This window comes from Papilio machaon, chromosome 19 (genome assembly GCF_912999745.1).
Source record: "Papilio machaon chromosome 19, ilPapMach1.1, whole genome shotgun sequence".
NCBI classification, from domain to species: Eukaryota; Metazoa; Arthropoda; class Insecta; order Lepidoptera; family Papilionidae; genus Papilio; species Papilio machaon.
In genome coordinates, this window is record NC_060004.1 from 1,436,780 (window position 1) to 1,451,830 (window position 15,051).

The following is a 15,051-nucleotide window of genomic DNA, read 5'->3' on the forward strand; positions in this document are numbered from 1 at the left end:
AAGTAAGTTATAGTAAACCAAGTTAAATAAACTAATAATACAACAAATTATAATTTTTTAATATGAAACATCAAGAAAATACAGATGTTTCTGGATTATTAAAGTAAAGCTTATTTTTTATGCTATGCTTACAGGAAAGACTTTAACAGTTTAGCATATTTTTGACTAGTTCTTGCATAATTTTTTTTTTGTCACACATATTTTAATATTGTAATGCTATTCTATCTATCAGATTTCATTTTTTTAAAATAATTATTGAGAACAAATGTATTTACACATCTCTTAAAAGTTGCTACAATTTTTCAGGTGATTTGTTTCTTTGGAGAAATGAAAAATCTGAAACAACACACTTTTATTATATTATCACCTTTACATTTTTATCAAGATCAAATAATGTTAATTTCCTTAATTTTTTGACATATTATGTGACTTCATATAGGTAAACTTCGTATGGAAGTTGTGCGATGTTGCGCACTTTGGAGTTTATACTACGTAACGGGACGTAGTACTGGGTTGCGCGGAGAAAATGGCGTGCATGAGATTCGTGTGCGTTTGTACGTACTATCTGTTCTGCACGCGCAAGTGATCGCGCCAATACTGGCCGCGGTGTCCGCACTTGCCTTGCGAGACGCTAACCTCGATAGACGACTACTAGAAGGGTATGTTTAACAAACATTGAAGATTATTTAATTTACTTTCAAATAAATAAAACAGTAGACTATTTTTAGAACTTAAAAAACGTGCAAAGGTATAGGATTTTTTTGTAGTGCTTTGGTCGCGCGTTCCCGAGGGCCCTGCGGCTGGCTGTCGCTCGCGCTATGTTGCGACTCGTCACCAACAACACCAGTGTTGGCAGCCCTCAACTTCGCGGTGTCCCTGCTCGCCGCGCCGCTCGCAATTTTATTCTTTGTTAGTTGACCTCAGTACGTAGATTATAATTGCAATAGAAACTATAAGTGTACGAATTAAAATTAACTGTTTTATTTCTATGGTCTATTCTACCAGATTATTAGTTCTCAAACTCTTGTCTATGGTATGTTCGTAGTGCGGTCGTACAGCTCTCCCTCCGTTGGGCGGTATCGTGTGGACAGTGGTGACGACGGCAACGCCCTTTCTGATTGGTTGCTGGCGTTCGCAGCGCCTCTCACCCCGCACTCCCCGCACAATCACCCGCTTGCTGGCTCTGCTCCTACTCTATATCGACTGCAGCGCTCTTTTGCGTGAAGCTGAGGGCAGTCTTTACATCACTGATGTCTTGGCGACTTTGTTCTTAGGTAAAAACTTTCTTTGGGGATCAAATAATGAAGTCTAATCGTAGATGTCATATCTGATTGAGAAGATGACAATCAAAGATAGACAATTGGTGTTGCCAGGAAAATGTTTACGGGTTACCAAAAAAATAATGACAGAAAATAGGGATGTGATGTTTAGATTTAATTACAAATACTGTAACCGATAAAAATAGTTGAAATTGAGGGATTTTGATGACATTATATTTCTTTAAATTGTTTTGTATAAGATGTATGTGATGTTATAGAGATAAGCAGCGTGTCTCTAGCGGCTGCAGGCAGTTCGCTGTACGCACACTACGGATGGCTGGGACGCACTGAGAGCCGCGCACTTGCACTCGCCGCTGTGCCCAAGGCGGTGGGACTCGGTTAGTATATACTTAGAGCTCATTATAGTTGTTATAATTAATTTGACATATAAATGAACCTATTCTTTCAGCCTTTCTATTCCTTATAGGTTAGGTTTATAATTTTGAAGATAATATCAGCTGTGTCTATGGTCACAGATCCCGTAAACCGCTCGCCTTTTTTTCTTTTTTACGGTAGAACATTGTAACTAGGTTGGGAGATGCAGGTGTCGTGTATGTCCTCGGGACTGGCACACCTGCCGACCGTGTTCCTGGCGCCCACGCAGGCTCTGTTAATGGCCGCGCTGTATGGAAATGACAAGGAAGACCAATTTGAAGATGAGCTAACCTTTGAAGATTTACCGTTACTTCGTGAATGATTGATAAAGGTTGTTATTATTTGATTTATTACGACCAATTAATAATTTGGTGCAAAACTTTTTAGTAACATTTATTTTATTTAAAAATTATAATTTCATGTGAAAATTGTATCTGATACCTTTCGTTTTGTTTTTCACATTTGAGGGACCCTTTGTAAATGTTTTATTGTTCGTAAATTTCATCGAAAATTTTAAAAATTATAACTAAACATAAGTTAAAATCTTTACCTTCCACCAAAGTGTGGCCAGTTCTAAGTCTGTGTGAGACCTCATTAGTTTATTTAATAGTGTTTAATTAGAATAGGATTTACTAAGATTAGGTATAAACTTTAATTAGCTCATAGTATTAGGTAACCTGGGGCCTTCCATTAGCCTTGCTGAGTTGAGATTAGTAATGTTAATATTGCCTCAATACAAATAGTTAACTAACTCTAGTAAAAAGTAGTTGCTTTTATAGTAGTAACTCGATCAAATCCTAAGAAATTTTGCGCCGTCCAATTGTCTCAAGTAAATGCTCAAATGTATTGGTCAATTTCGTTGCAAAATAATTAACATTTTTACGTTGTCATTCATTGAGTAAGAGTGTGAGAAATTACGAAAAAACCTATGAAAATTTAATACGAATTTTGGTTGTGATTTTCCTGAAAATGTATCTATATGTGGAAAAATCTGTTGGATTTTCTTTAAATAAAATTTGTTTACGAATCAAATGTGTTTTATTGAATACACTTATAAATAACATTTATATCACAATGTTTTATACAATTTGACGAAATTCGTCGCATGTGAAAATAAACCTACTTAATAGCTATTTATATCACAATCACAGTCATTATAGCACTTAAATTGTCTTATAGTAAAGTTTCCATTGCTAAAACACTCGTACAATTTACAATTGTAACTTTCTCTGAAAAATACGTTTCGGCAATGATAACCCACGGTTATACTAATCTTAGGGGCTTCATTTCTTTCTTTTCTTTCACTGAGATTTAATAAATCCGATTTTTGAAATTACATTTAACTTATAAAAAAAACGATAAATTCGAATTAATTTTCAATTGGTCACATCACCAAAACGCTATATGTCAACTGTCAAAAAATTTAAATGTCATGTCAAAATACTTGCCAGTGCAAAAAAGCTCGGAACTACAATTACAGAGTGAAATGTTACACGAGTGGAAGCCTTAATTATCTTACAATATTTGGTTTAAAATTAATTAAAATAAAGGCACTTTTCTATCACATATTTTATAGCAATCATTGCAGCACTAAAATTAATTTAAACTTGCTCAAACACACAACACAAGCTTTTCTGACATTCAATAATTCTTGATTTCAAATTCTACTTCACTTCTATCACGCTTCTCATGAGGTAAAGAAGAAAGCACAGATTAAATAAGGCCACAACATTGTCTTCTATGAGAATGTAAGTTGTCAAGAGGGCTGCGCCTCCACCGGGGCCTGCTGTTGCAGCAGCTCCCAGTAGCGACCTCGTTTACGAACCAGTTCTTCGTGTGAACCGGACTCTGCTACTACACCTGGAATAGTCCATATTTTTTATTAACATTGTCTACTGTATGTTAACTAATCTGTGTCAATGTTACTAACGTCAGTACATCAGCAATCTTTATAAAGAACTTCCAAAGAGAAATTCCATCCCTTTTTCCTCGCTTAATAGTATTTTCTTTCTAGAAAACGGGTAATAAACTATTACAAAGCATTTTATACGACTTTTTTTTTCGTTATGTTACCTTTGTCTATGAGACAGATAGTGTGTGCATGTCGCACGGTGGCCAGTCTGTGCGCGATGATGATGGTGGTGCGGCCCCGAGACGCCGCCTCCAGCGCCGCCTGCACCGCCTGCGGACACCGACAACATTATATCGTTTGTTCGTTTGTATGACATCAAAGGTTATTTTGAATTAAATGCAGTAAGAACGTACGGAGATATTCGTAAATTAACATTAATACGTAAAAAGTAGACCTAAAGTAAAACGGGATGAATTTATTGAACCAGGCCTAGTTACTAGTGCTTCTGATGATTGAATTGTTCACCTTTTCACTAGCGGCATCTAGTGCAGAAGTAGCTTCATCTAGCAGTAGCACGCGTGGGCGTCGCAGTAACGCTCGTGCGATGGCCACACGTTGTTTCTGCCCACCCGATAATGCAGCGCTGCCCGCCTCCAGCACAGTGTCGTAGCCCTGATAGAAACAATTTATACATAAAAATAACACATAAATTAAAAACCATTCTACATCATATGCTACTTTACACTCTGAATTAAAAAGTTTAAGGCTGCCATGAGTAAAAGAGAGGTAAACAGTCTTTTATTACCCCATTTCACCAAAGGTTTACCTCAGCAAAATGAGTCTGAAACTCATATGAGCTGAATACACAAAGCGGTCGGACTGTGGAACACATTTCTCACACTTTGGTTGTCTCAATAACATAAAGAAGACATTCGTACCAGTGGCAGGCTGGCAATGAAGTCGTGCACGTTGGCCTGCTTGGCGGCGTCGATGACCTCGTCTAGCGGCACTTCTCGCGCAGCGTCGCCGTAAGCAATGTTGTCGCGCACGCTGCGCTCGAACAGCGCCGGCTCCTGCTGTACCAGCCCGAGCTGAGCGCGCAGCTGACGCAAGGTTAGGTCCCGCTTCACATCGCGTCCATCCACTGTCTGTAGGACACGGTATAAATTGGAAATACATTTTATTGGTTGACTCTAATAAAATTAATTATCCGACTTGAAGGACCGATGATAATTTTTGGCTAAAGGCCTTTTCGCTTTTCTGAACCGCGGTGTCATGAGCGCAAGTTGCCCTTACGATTGCCGACTTTCGAAAGAAGATTTCCCAAAGTGCCATCTTCATTTAATATTATGTATTCACTCGTCAATACAAGAAAGTAGTTCTTTTACAGAATTTCTAACTAAACAAGCGTTGTCAGGGTTATGAAGATTTTACAGTAGATTATAGTCTGACGCAATTATATCTATCTATATATATAAAAGAAAGTCGTGTTAGTTACTCTATTTATAACTCAAGATCGGTCGAACTGATTTAGCTGAAAATTGATGGGGAGGTAGCTTAGAACTAGGAGACGGACATAGGAACTTTTTTATCTTGTGTGCATTTTTTTTATTCCGCGCGGACGGCGTCGCGGGTAAAAGCTAGTCTTCTTATAAATAACTGTAGCATTACTTACCACACTGCCGCTGTCAGGGTCGTAGCTACGCATTAGCAGCTGCAGCAGCGTGGACTTGCCGCAGCCGCTGGGCCCCACCAGCGCCAGCGTGCGGCCCGCCTGCAGCGACACGCTCAGCCCGCGCAGCACCTCCACTTGCGGTCGCGTCGGATACCGGAATTTGATATCCGAGAACTTGATCTCGCCAGTCGCCGACTGAAAATATACGCTCATAGTAAATAACAGTGTTTCTATCATTATATGACTTGTCTTCTCCCACACTTATAATTGTTAAGTGGTCACTAAAGGAACCGCTTAGTGGTCATAACTAGTCGTACTCCATTTAGTGAGAGAAATGTACGCTTCGAGGAGGTTAAGTGACCATTACACGACTCTGAATGTGACAGACGATACTGAAATATTGTAGCCATATTTTTGAGATGTCTTTGACTTCTATAACTGTGTACGGCACGGCAGTAGTAACCGACAAACAAGTTCAATGTATAAATTCTGCATACCCAATCAGGATGTTCGACAGCGGTGGGTTCAGTGATGACTTGTGGTGTTCGCTGCAGCGCGCTGACGACGCGGGCCGCCGCACGACGCGCCGCCGCAAAGTTGGGCGCGAACGAAAGCGCCTCCGCCAGCATCCATGCTCCGTAGATCAGTGCCTCTGATACACTGTACAACGTATTCAATGTTAGAAATAATTGAAACGATTCAAATTAACCTCATACAACGGTAGGTAGTTCCAGAGATGGAATTGGTCTAAAGGAACGATCGCTTTTTTGTAGTAAACACGCATATTCAAACTTGATCAAACTTTATAAATTAGCATTATCATTAAAAGAATGAAGGCTCTTCAATATGTCAGAACTTTTATGTGACAGTTTTTAAGTTAATATATTCCTATAAAGTACTTACAGTATAGCATATTCATAAGGCAGATCCTCTCTGGCGATGAGATATCCTCCATACGCGAGAGAGACAGCATATCCCAGTGTGGGCGCGCACAGACACAGGCCGTAGACCGGCCCGCGCACCCAGCGGGCTCCGCGCGCGTGCGCATCCGACTCGCGCAGGGCCTCCGCGTATCTGTCCAGTATTGCCAACTCCACGCCTGCGACCATAGACAAATGTCACTCTAGTTACGAAACGACATTGACAGCTGCTAGTAAGATGTAACTAACTGTATAAACTAACTATCCGATTGTGAAAAAAATAATTTAAATTTAAATTTTGGTTTAAGATTAAAAAGTACAAAGTAGTAGATTAATAAGTATTTATTTTTCATTCTTTTTAAATATTGTCCAGACAAAGTCGTGGGCAAAAGCTACTTAGATTATACATTTTAGCACTTTTTTCGGTATCAAATTAAATAAAATTTAAACTAATTTAATTCCGAATCCGCACTGATCTGGACATGGTAATTTTAATTCTATCCTATTCAAACCTAATTTACTTTATTATTACCTAAACTCTGTACGGTGCGTACGTTGAGTACAGCTTCTGTCGCAAGGCGGGCGGCGCGCTGTAGTGACTTCAGTTCTCGTTCCTCCGCCCGCTTCGTTACTGTCCCTTCCAACCAAATACAACCAATGACCTGTCAAAAACACATACAACATTTTATTAAAATGAATATTAAATAAACTAAGGGTCTATTAAATTCTATGTTTAAACAAAAAGGAATTACTTACACAGGGTACACTCAGTAGACTGACAAGCGTCATTTTCCATGAGTAAGCCAATGCCAGTCCCACACCTAGCACCATCGTAGATGTTCCTTGCAGCATGGTGCCTAAACGAGTACCTGGGAACAATTTCTAAGTTGTAAATCACTATCACATAGGAAATAAGGTCAAAAATATTTCTAGAACTTCGCAGATAAAATAAATATAGAAGTCTACGTGGTAGTTACCTGTAGCGCCCTGCACGGCGGCGCAGTCGGAGGCGAGGCGAGCGCACAGAGATCCCACTGAGTTGGTCGGCATATCGAACCAACCTTGTTCCTAAAAACATTTCATACATTACTATTTTTAGCTTGATCATGACAAACATATCATGAACCTTAAAACTGTTCTTCAGTTTAAAACCGGTGTTTATCCCAACAACATTTACTTTCATCAACATCCTTCCTCTGCCTTCTATAACAGATCTAATCGTGTCTTTGATAGTTCCGAACCTTACAAAAGACTGGCGCAAAATATTATATTTTCAAGCGTAGCGTCTTCTAGCTGTTTTTTCTTGTCTTCCTATCGTTAAGACGTACCTGAACGAGGAAATTCCTGAAGGTCATGACTCGTAATCTGTCGGTGAGCTGAGCGCCGGCACGGCCGAGCAGCCAGGCCTGCAGGAAGGTGACCAGCCCACTGAGCGCCGCCACACCAGCAAACATGCCCGCGTACATGTGCGACTTGGCAAGGATCTCATCAGTATTCGATAGGGAGAACATCTGGAATAAGTCCTCATAGTTATTTTTTTGTAAAGAACAACACAATTTGTACAATAGGAATGCATAGAGTAAGACTCTACTCTATGGTGAGTTATGTTAATAGACACAGATTAAAAAACATTAATTGCCTTATGCTATTGTGCTTACCCCGTATAACTTAGAGAATAGATATGCGAAGACCGGCATGGTGGCGCCGATGGCGAGCGAGGCCAGCCCGCCGCCCAGCAGCAGCGGCCACTCCGCGCCGTTCAGCTTCAGCAGCTGCCAGTTCGACACTGCAGGATCCTTCTCCTGCTTGCTCTCGTCGCCTTCCAGCTCATCGTCTATCTCTGTATCCTATACCAATAATTGCTTTCAATTAATCCCTTTAAAAAAATGTTTGTTTGTTGCATCACATAACTAATATTTGACAGCTGTCAAAATATTTCTTTATGAAAGTGGTAATGTCATATACTCACAGTAGCCATTTCAAGAGCTGGTGGTGGCGTGGTGAGTCGCAAGCTGCTTCGCATGAAACTCTCGCGAACCATTGATCCTGCGTCACAAGTATTCAAATTACAGACTCTAAGATTATTAAAATCAGTAATATTTATTAACATTTATATAAAGGTAACGAAAGAATATATTAAAATCAATTACCTTTCCTACTCCTAGTAGAACAGATGCTGCTGTTCCTCCGGACAGGCTGCGGCCTGCGCTCTACCACTACATCGTCATCTTCGTCTTCCGCCGTTGATTCTGCTAGAGCTTTCTCGATACTCCTAAAAACATATTATCATTATTAATTTAACTAACATTAGGGTACAAAAAAAATCAAATTGATTTATTGAAAATTTCAATAGAAATGAATAACAGCGCCATCTATTATTTGCCCACCTGTGCGTGAGGTCGTCGTTAACCAGCCGCCAGTAGGCGCCGTTCTTCGCCAACAGCTCGTCGTGTGTACCTTGCTCTAGTACCGCGCCCTGCTCCACGTACACTATGCGAGATGCGTTCACTATTGTTGATAACCTATACATAAATATTGTAGCTTAATATTGAGAAAAATAAATATTTAAAAATGCCAAAAAATTTACTACTTATTGTTGAAATGAATACAGAAAGATCACTTTAAAACCATTTATTTCTATTAATCTTTTTCTTACATTTAAACACACGCTTGCTTATTCTACTTGACATTTGAGAAGAAGGAAAAAACCAGAGAGACAATAGCGTTGATCGCGTCATTTGTCTATACTTATAAAGATTAAATAATTTATTAATTACAACACGCCTCCTTAAATTTTTAATCTTATGACCTTTTACACAACTATATTAATCTTAATTGTAATCTGTTTTTCAAAAATTTTGTTTTATTCAGACTTTTAGTTAACATATCTGCCAAATTAATTTTAGTATCAATTTTTACAATATCAATAATTTTCTTTTCATAATTCTCATTTATATAATGATACTGTACTTCAATATGTTTTGAATTTTTTGTGAAGTTGCCGTATTTAGCGATTGCTATTGCACCTGAATTGTCGACATACAATTTTATTGGGTCACAAAATTTTACATTAAAAGATTCACTTAAGACGTTTCTAATAAAAAGCACTTCTGTCACTGCCTCTGACATAGCTATATATTCTGCAAAAGTTGAACATTTAGTTACTGTATTTTGTTTACGTGTTTTCCAAAAAATTAAGTTTCCATAGAATCTAATAACAAAACCAGTTGTAGATTTTCTATCCACATTATCTCCTGCATAGTCAGAATCTACCATACAATCTAATAATTCAGTATCCAAATTATCATAGTATGTTAACTTTAGTTCCTTGGTCTTATACAAATACTTTAAGATTCTCATTGCATATTTGTAATGTGTTTGGTTATAACAACTTTGGTATCTACTCAAATAATTAACACTGTATGCTACATCTGGTCTTGTGCCTGTACTAATATACAATAATTCACCTATTATATTTCTGTACTTAATTCTATCATCTACTTCTCTAGCTTGTTCTAATTTTAAATTTGTTTCCATTGGAGTATCATATAGCTTACTATTTTTCAGATCATATTTTGCAACCAAAGATTCAATATATTTTGTTTGGTTTAGAGTCATTATACTTTTGTCATCACTATAATCAATATCTATGCCGATGAAGTTCTTAATTTTTCCTAAATCTTTCATTGCAAATCTTTTCATTAAATTAGTTTTTACATCTTCAATTTTATTTTTATCTTTACAACAAATTAATAGATCATCAACAAAAATTAATATGTATATTGGATCTTTGCTTGCCCTATTAACATATAAACAATAATCATAGTTACTTTTAACAAAATTCAAAGTTGTAATAAATCTATCAAAACACTCATACCATGCTCTGGGACTTTCTTTAAGGCCATAGAGTGCCTTGTGTAATTTGTAAACTTTATTGTCATCAGTTCCATAACCTTCCGGTTGATTTACATATACTTCTGACTTTAAATGGGCATTTAAAAAAGCTGTCTCCACATCCATCTGTTCAATAAACAAGTTATTTTTACAACTGTATGACAATAAAATTTTCAATGTTTGCATTTTTCCTACTGGTGAGTAAGCATTTTCAGTGTAGTCATTTTGCTGAAACCCTTTCACAACTAATCTAGCTTTATAAACATTATTATTTTTCCTCCTAAAAACCCATTTTACATCAATAACCTTTTTATCTTTTGGTTTATCTACAACTTCCCAAGTATTATTTTTATTTAAGCTATTTATTTCAGAGTCCATCGCTATTTTCCATTGTTTATGATCATTGGAGTTTATCGCCTCCTCAAATGTATTTGGTACATTTGCATCAATATAGTTGACATATATAAAATGTGAAATTGGATTACCATACCTATTAACTGGAGTTCTCTTTCTTTTTAGTGATCCCTCTACATCCTGCTCACTATAATTATTTAAATAATCATCATTTACAACATCCTTCACAGCTTTATTAGAATTAGCCTCCTCAGCATCTACATAACTTTCATCACTTTCAATATTGTATTTTTCTATTTCATTTAAACTTTGGTCTATTTCTTTATCTTTCTGATCATCTAGTTTTTCTAGACAAATCAGTTCAGTATTTTCTTCAACTACCTGGACATGCCTAGCATTAATTATTCTATTATTTAAAAGAACTCGATAACTATTTTCATTATAACCTACTAAAATTCCTTCTTGTGCTTTATCATCCCATTTACTTTTCCTCAATACTTCAGGAACCCTAACAAAAACTCTACTTCCATAAATTTTTAAATGCTCAACGTTTGGTTTTATTTTGAAAAATATCTCATAAGGAGTTTTGTTTTCTACTGTATTTGCAATGGTTCTATTTTTTAAGTAAGCTGCTGTTTTTATAGCTTCAGGCCAATACCTTCTATTAATTTTAGCTTCTCTCATTAAACACCTACCTATGTCCATAGCAGATCTATTATATCTTTCCGCTACTCCATTTAATTCATGAACATATGGTGGACACGGTAACAACTCTATACCCTTATGTTTTATGAAATTGTAGATATCTTTATTTAAATATTCTTTACCATTGTCACACTGGATTTTCTTAACTCTTTTGTTAAATTTATTTTCTATTAAATTTACAAATTCTATAAAACAACTAGCAACTTCGCTTTTACTTTTAATACAAAATATCCTTGTACATTTACTAAAGTCATCAATGAATGTAAGGAAATATTTTTCTCCACCATAACCAGTTGTGTGATGTGGACCGTTCAAATCAGTATGAATTAATTCTAAAATTTCAGTAGTCTTTTTTCTATTATTTTCAAAAGGTACATTACTCATTTTACTTTTAATACAATTTGAGCATTTCATTTCCACACTTTCAATCTTATCAGGCAAACCTTCTACTAATTTATTATTTATTAATTTATTTAAATATTGAAAATTTACATGACCAAGTGCCCTATGCCATTTCTCTTTCTGGGTTAATTTTACTGAATGCGCATAGATTTCATTTTTTGTTACAAAACTTTTTACACAATACAAATTGTTTATTTTGTCAGCAACAACTATTAATTCTCTAAGACTATTATAAATTTTTGCATATTCGTTTTTAGCTACTATTGTACAACTTTTGGTTATCTTTGAAAAACTTAACAAATTTTGCTTAATACCCTCGACAAAATAAACATTTTTTAAATCTACATGTTTTTGATTATAGTAGTTATTAAAATAAATTTTGACAGTTCCTACTTTAGTTGCTTTTAACATTTTACCATCTGGCAGTTTTACATTTACATGACTTTTTAATTCTACAAAGTTATAAAAATATGTATCATTATTTATTATGTGGTCGGTACACCCACTATCTAAAAGCCAAGTAATTTCACAGTTATTATAATCTTCTTCTGTTTTAATACATCCACGTACCTGATTTACTTCTGGATTACATACCTCAGCATTCCATGACTCCGATGAAAATTTTTTTGATGTTTCACCACTGGACTGACCTTGACCCCTTGAATGATTTTGAACTCTAAAATGATTTTGACCTCTTGAAAGACTTTTACCTCTGAAATGATTTTGACCTCTTGGATGACTTTGACCTCTTGACTGACTTTGACCTCTGAAATGATTTTGACCTCTATGGAATCCACCTCTGTTGTATCCATGCCAGCAGTCCTTCTTGAGATGACCCGTCTTGCCACAGATAAAACATTGGGCTGTAGTTTTGGTTGTGAATGTACTCACATTGTTTTTCTTGTCCGAGTCACTAGTAGCCATATTTTTCTCTTTTATCTTTGAACATACATAATCAACTGTTCTTTGTTCTTCTGGGATCACATCAAGAAAATCTCCAATATAACTGTAGCTGGGTGGAAGTGCTCTGAGTAGGTATCTTAACTTTTCTTGTTCATCTATATTTCCCCCGGCTACTTTGAATTCATTAATTGTTTTTTCAAAATCCACAAAAAAATCTTCTATTTCATTGTAATCATTTAATTTTATCTCTTCTATTTTTCCCCTACATATAATTTGCATGGCGGTGGATTTTGTTAAATACATTTTGTCAAGTCTCTTTATCATATCGAATGCTGTTTTACACTCACTTATGTATTCTAGTTGTTTGTCGGAGACTGCACTCATGACTATAGCTCGTGCTTTTAAGTCCTTCTTTTTCCATACCTCTGCTGCATCTTCATTTTTGATAATTACGACTTCGTGACATTCTTTGTATTCCAACAAAGTTAACAACCTTAATTTCCAGCTTGAATAGTTTGTACCATCAAAAATAGGTATTGTAATATCATCTATCTTTGCTTGTTTAGACATTTTGGCAATGATATAGTGTTATTAGTGCGGATTTATGTATTTTCACAACAATTATTTTCGTAGCGCGTGTCAACCTAACCTCTGTTTTCAAATTTTCGTTGTACTTTATTTTACACTGAATTCAACACACTGACTTTTATTTTTTCAACCACGCTCTGCTACCATGTTGAAATGAATACAGAAAGATCACTTTAAAACCATTTATTTCTATTAATCTTTTTCTTACATTTAAACACACGCTTGCTTATTCTACTTGACATTTGAGAAGAAGGAAAAAACCAGAGAGACAATAGCGTTGATCGCGTCATTTGTCTATACTTATAAAGATTAAATAATTTATTAATTACAACACTTATAGTGTTGTAGACTTACCTATGTGATACTACTAATGTTGTTCTACCCACACTTGCAGCATCAAGAGCGGCTTGCACCTAGAACAATAAAACCCCTTCAATAGATGGCAAACTTAACAATAGGTTTAGTTGACCACTATTAGGAACCCTTATTTAAGCCAAAACCTTTACTTAATTTATTTAAGCCAAAAAAAAGTCTGCTTTGTCGTCATATTGTCTACTAGGATGTCTTAGAATTGAATAATTTATAATATTTTCGTCCTAAATATTTGATATTATTGTTAAAAAGAAGAGAAGGGAGATGATTCCGGTAATTTTGATATACTGGGATGTAACAAGATAAATCTTACCAGTCTTTCCGCGGCTGGGTCGAGCGCGGAGGTAGGCTCATCCAACAGCAGTATGGCGGGGCGGCGCAGCAGCGCACGAGCGATGGCCACGCGCTGCTTCTGTCCGCCCGACAGCTGCGCCCCGCGCTCCCCCAACACTGTGTCGTAGCCCTAAAATGACAATGTACTATAGAAGTGACTGAAAACACCTGCGCTCCTGACTAGGTGGTTAAAGGAAATTTATAAAATTATAATAAAAAGTCAAGAATAAAAATCACTTTCCATTAAGTTCAAATATCGTACAGCAAACTATCACCACAAGAGCTATGATTCAGCTGTTATGTATAGCGCTTTAACTTGTTTTCGACCTAATTGGTTGTTAGCGTGACATTAAAACTAAATGGGTAGAAAATAAACGTCTACGATTGTACATAGACAAAGAAATCTTCAATATACTAACGTTAGCAAGTTTGGTAATAAAGCTGTGGGCGTGCGCAGTCTTAGCGGCAGCGATGAGGTCCGCTTCGGAGACGTTCTCCATGCCGAGTGTGATGTTGTCGCGGATGGTGCCGCTGAAGAGCACCGGCTCCTGACCCACCACGCCTACAGAAGGTTAAACAAAGCATTAACAAAATACCTATAATTGTACGATAGGATCAAATATGATAAAAATATAATCAGCGTATTGCGTATACATACCAATACTACGTCTATAGTTATGCAGATGTAGGTCATTGAGCGCGTGGCCATCGACTGTGACACTACCGCTGTCGGGCTCGTAGGCGCGCTGCAGAAGCTGCAACAGTGTCGATTTGCCACAGCCAGACCCGCCCACTAGCGCCACCGTCTCACCAGCGTTGATTCGCAGACTTAATCCACGTAATACCTGGTCACAGATAAAATAAGCTTTTAATTAAACTGACGTGACTGCTTCCTACATTTGCAATAAGAAGCTTCAGATATGTGTCCTTCGTTTAATGAAAAGAAAAAGTATATGCACTGAAAATATTCCCTTTCCTATGCATCTCCTCTCCGCCAAATCTAGTTCCCCTTTCCACCCACTGTTTATAAAAAATATATAATAACATACCTTGACATCAGGCCGTGATGGATAGTTGAAGTACAGATTATCAAAGACGATATCTCCTTTAAAGCTATCAGGCTTAGTGCCGGAGTCCCGCAGCGCGTCAACCTTAGAGCGCCTCTCCAGCAGCTTGAACAGCGACTTGGCCGCGCCTCGCGCTGCGGAGAACATCTCCAGATGTGGCTGACACATCGCAATGTTCTGCGCCGCCATGAACGTACAGAATAACACCTGGAGATAGACATATATATTTTAATAGCACTGTGGAACGCCGTACAAAATATTTAACTCTATTTTTCTTCAGACAAAGACTTGA

The 15,051-nt window shown here is 36.9% G+C and overlaps 1 protein-coding gene across 1 annotated transcript in view; it reads right to left on the reverse strand.

Annotated features, from left to right (window-relative positions):
* Window positions 1-3,022: 3,022 nt before the first annotated feature.
* The window catches only part of LOC106708345 (multidrug resistance protein homolog 49), a 40,989-nt gene continuing 28,960 nt past the window's right edge, over window positions 3,023-15,051 (reverse strand). Inside the window, exons 8-27 of the mRNA XM_045682585.1 lie at window positions 14,742-14,966; window positions 14,351-14,537; window positions 14,112-14,254; window positions 13,673-13,822; window positions 13,342-13,400; window positions 8,529-8,663; window positions 8,292-8,413; window positions 8,111-8,187; window positions 7,800-7,988; window positions 7,470-7,652; window positions 7,119-7,209; window positions 6,898-7,010; window positions 6,674-6,803; window positions 6,125-6,320; window positions 5,719-5,881; window positions 5,222-5,416; window positions 4,485-4,694; window positions 4,072-4,218; window positions 3,768-3,876; window positions 3,023-3,554 (exon numbers count right to left, since the gene is read on the reverse strand). Of these exons, the coding sequence (XP_045538541.1) occupies window positions 3,451-3,554; window positions 3,768-3,876; window positions 4,072-4,218; window positions 4,485-4,694; window positions 5,222-5,416; window positions 5,719-5,881; window positions 6,125-6,320; window positions 6,674-6,803; window positions 6,898-7,010; window positions 7,119-7,209; window positions 7,470-7,652; window positions 7,800-7,988; window positions 8,111-8,187; window positions 8,292-8,413; window positions 8,529-8,663; window positions 13,342-13,400; window positions 13,673-13,822; window positions 14,112-14,254; window positions 14,351-14,537; window positions 14,742-14,966 (2,928 nt within the window). The 3' untranslated portion in view covers window positions 3,023-3,450. The remainder of the gene's footprint in view (window positions 3,555-3,767; window positions 3,877-4,071; window positions 4,219-4,484; window positions 4,695-5,221; window positions 5,417-5,718; window positions 5,882-6,124; window positions 6,321-6,673; window positions 6,804-6,897; window positions 7,011-7,118; window positions 7,210-7,469; window positions 7,653-7,799; window positions 7,989-8,110; window positions 8,188-8,291; window positions 8,414-8,528; window positions 8,664-13,341; window positions 13,401-13,672; window positions 13,823-14,111; window positions 14,255-14,350; window positions 14,538-14,741; window positions 14,967-15,051) is intronic.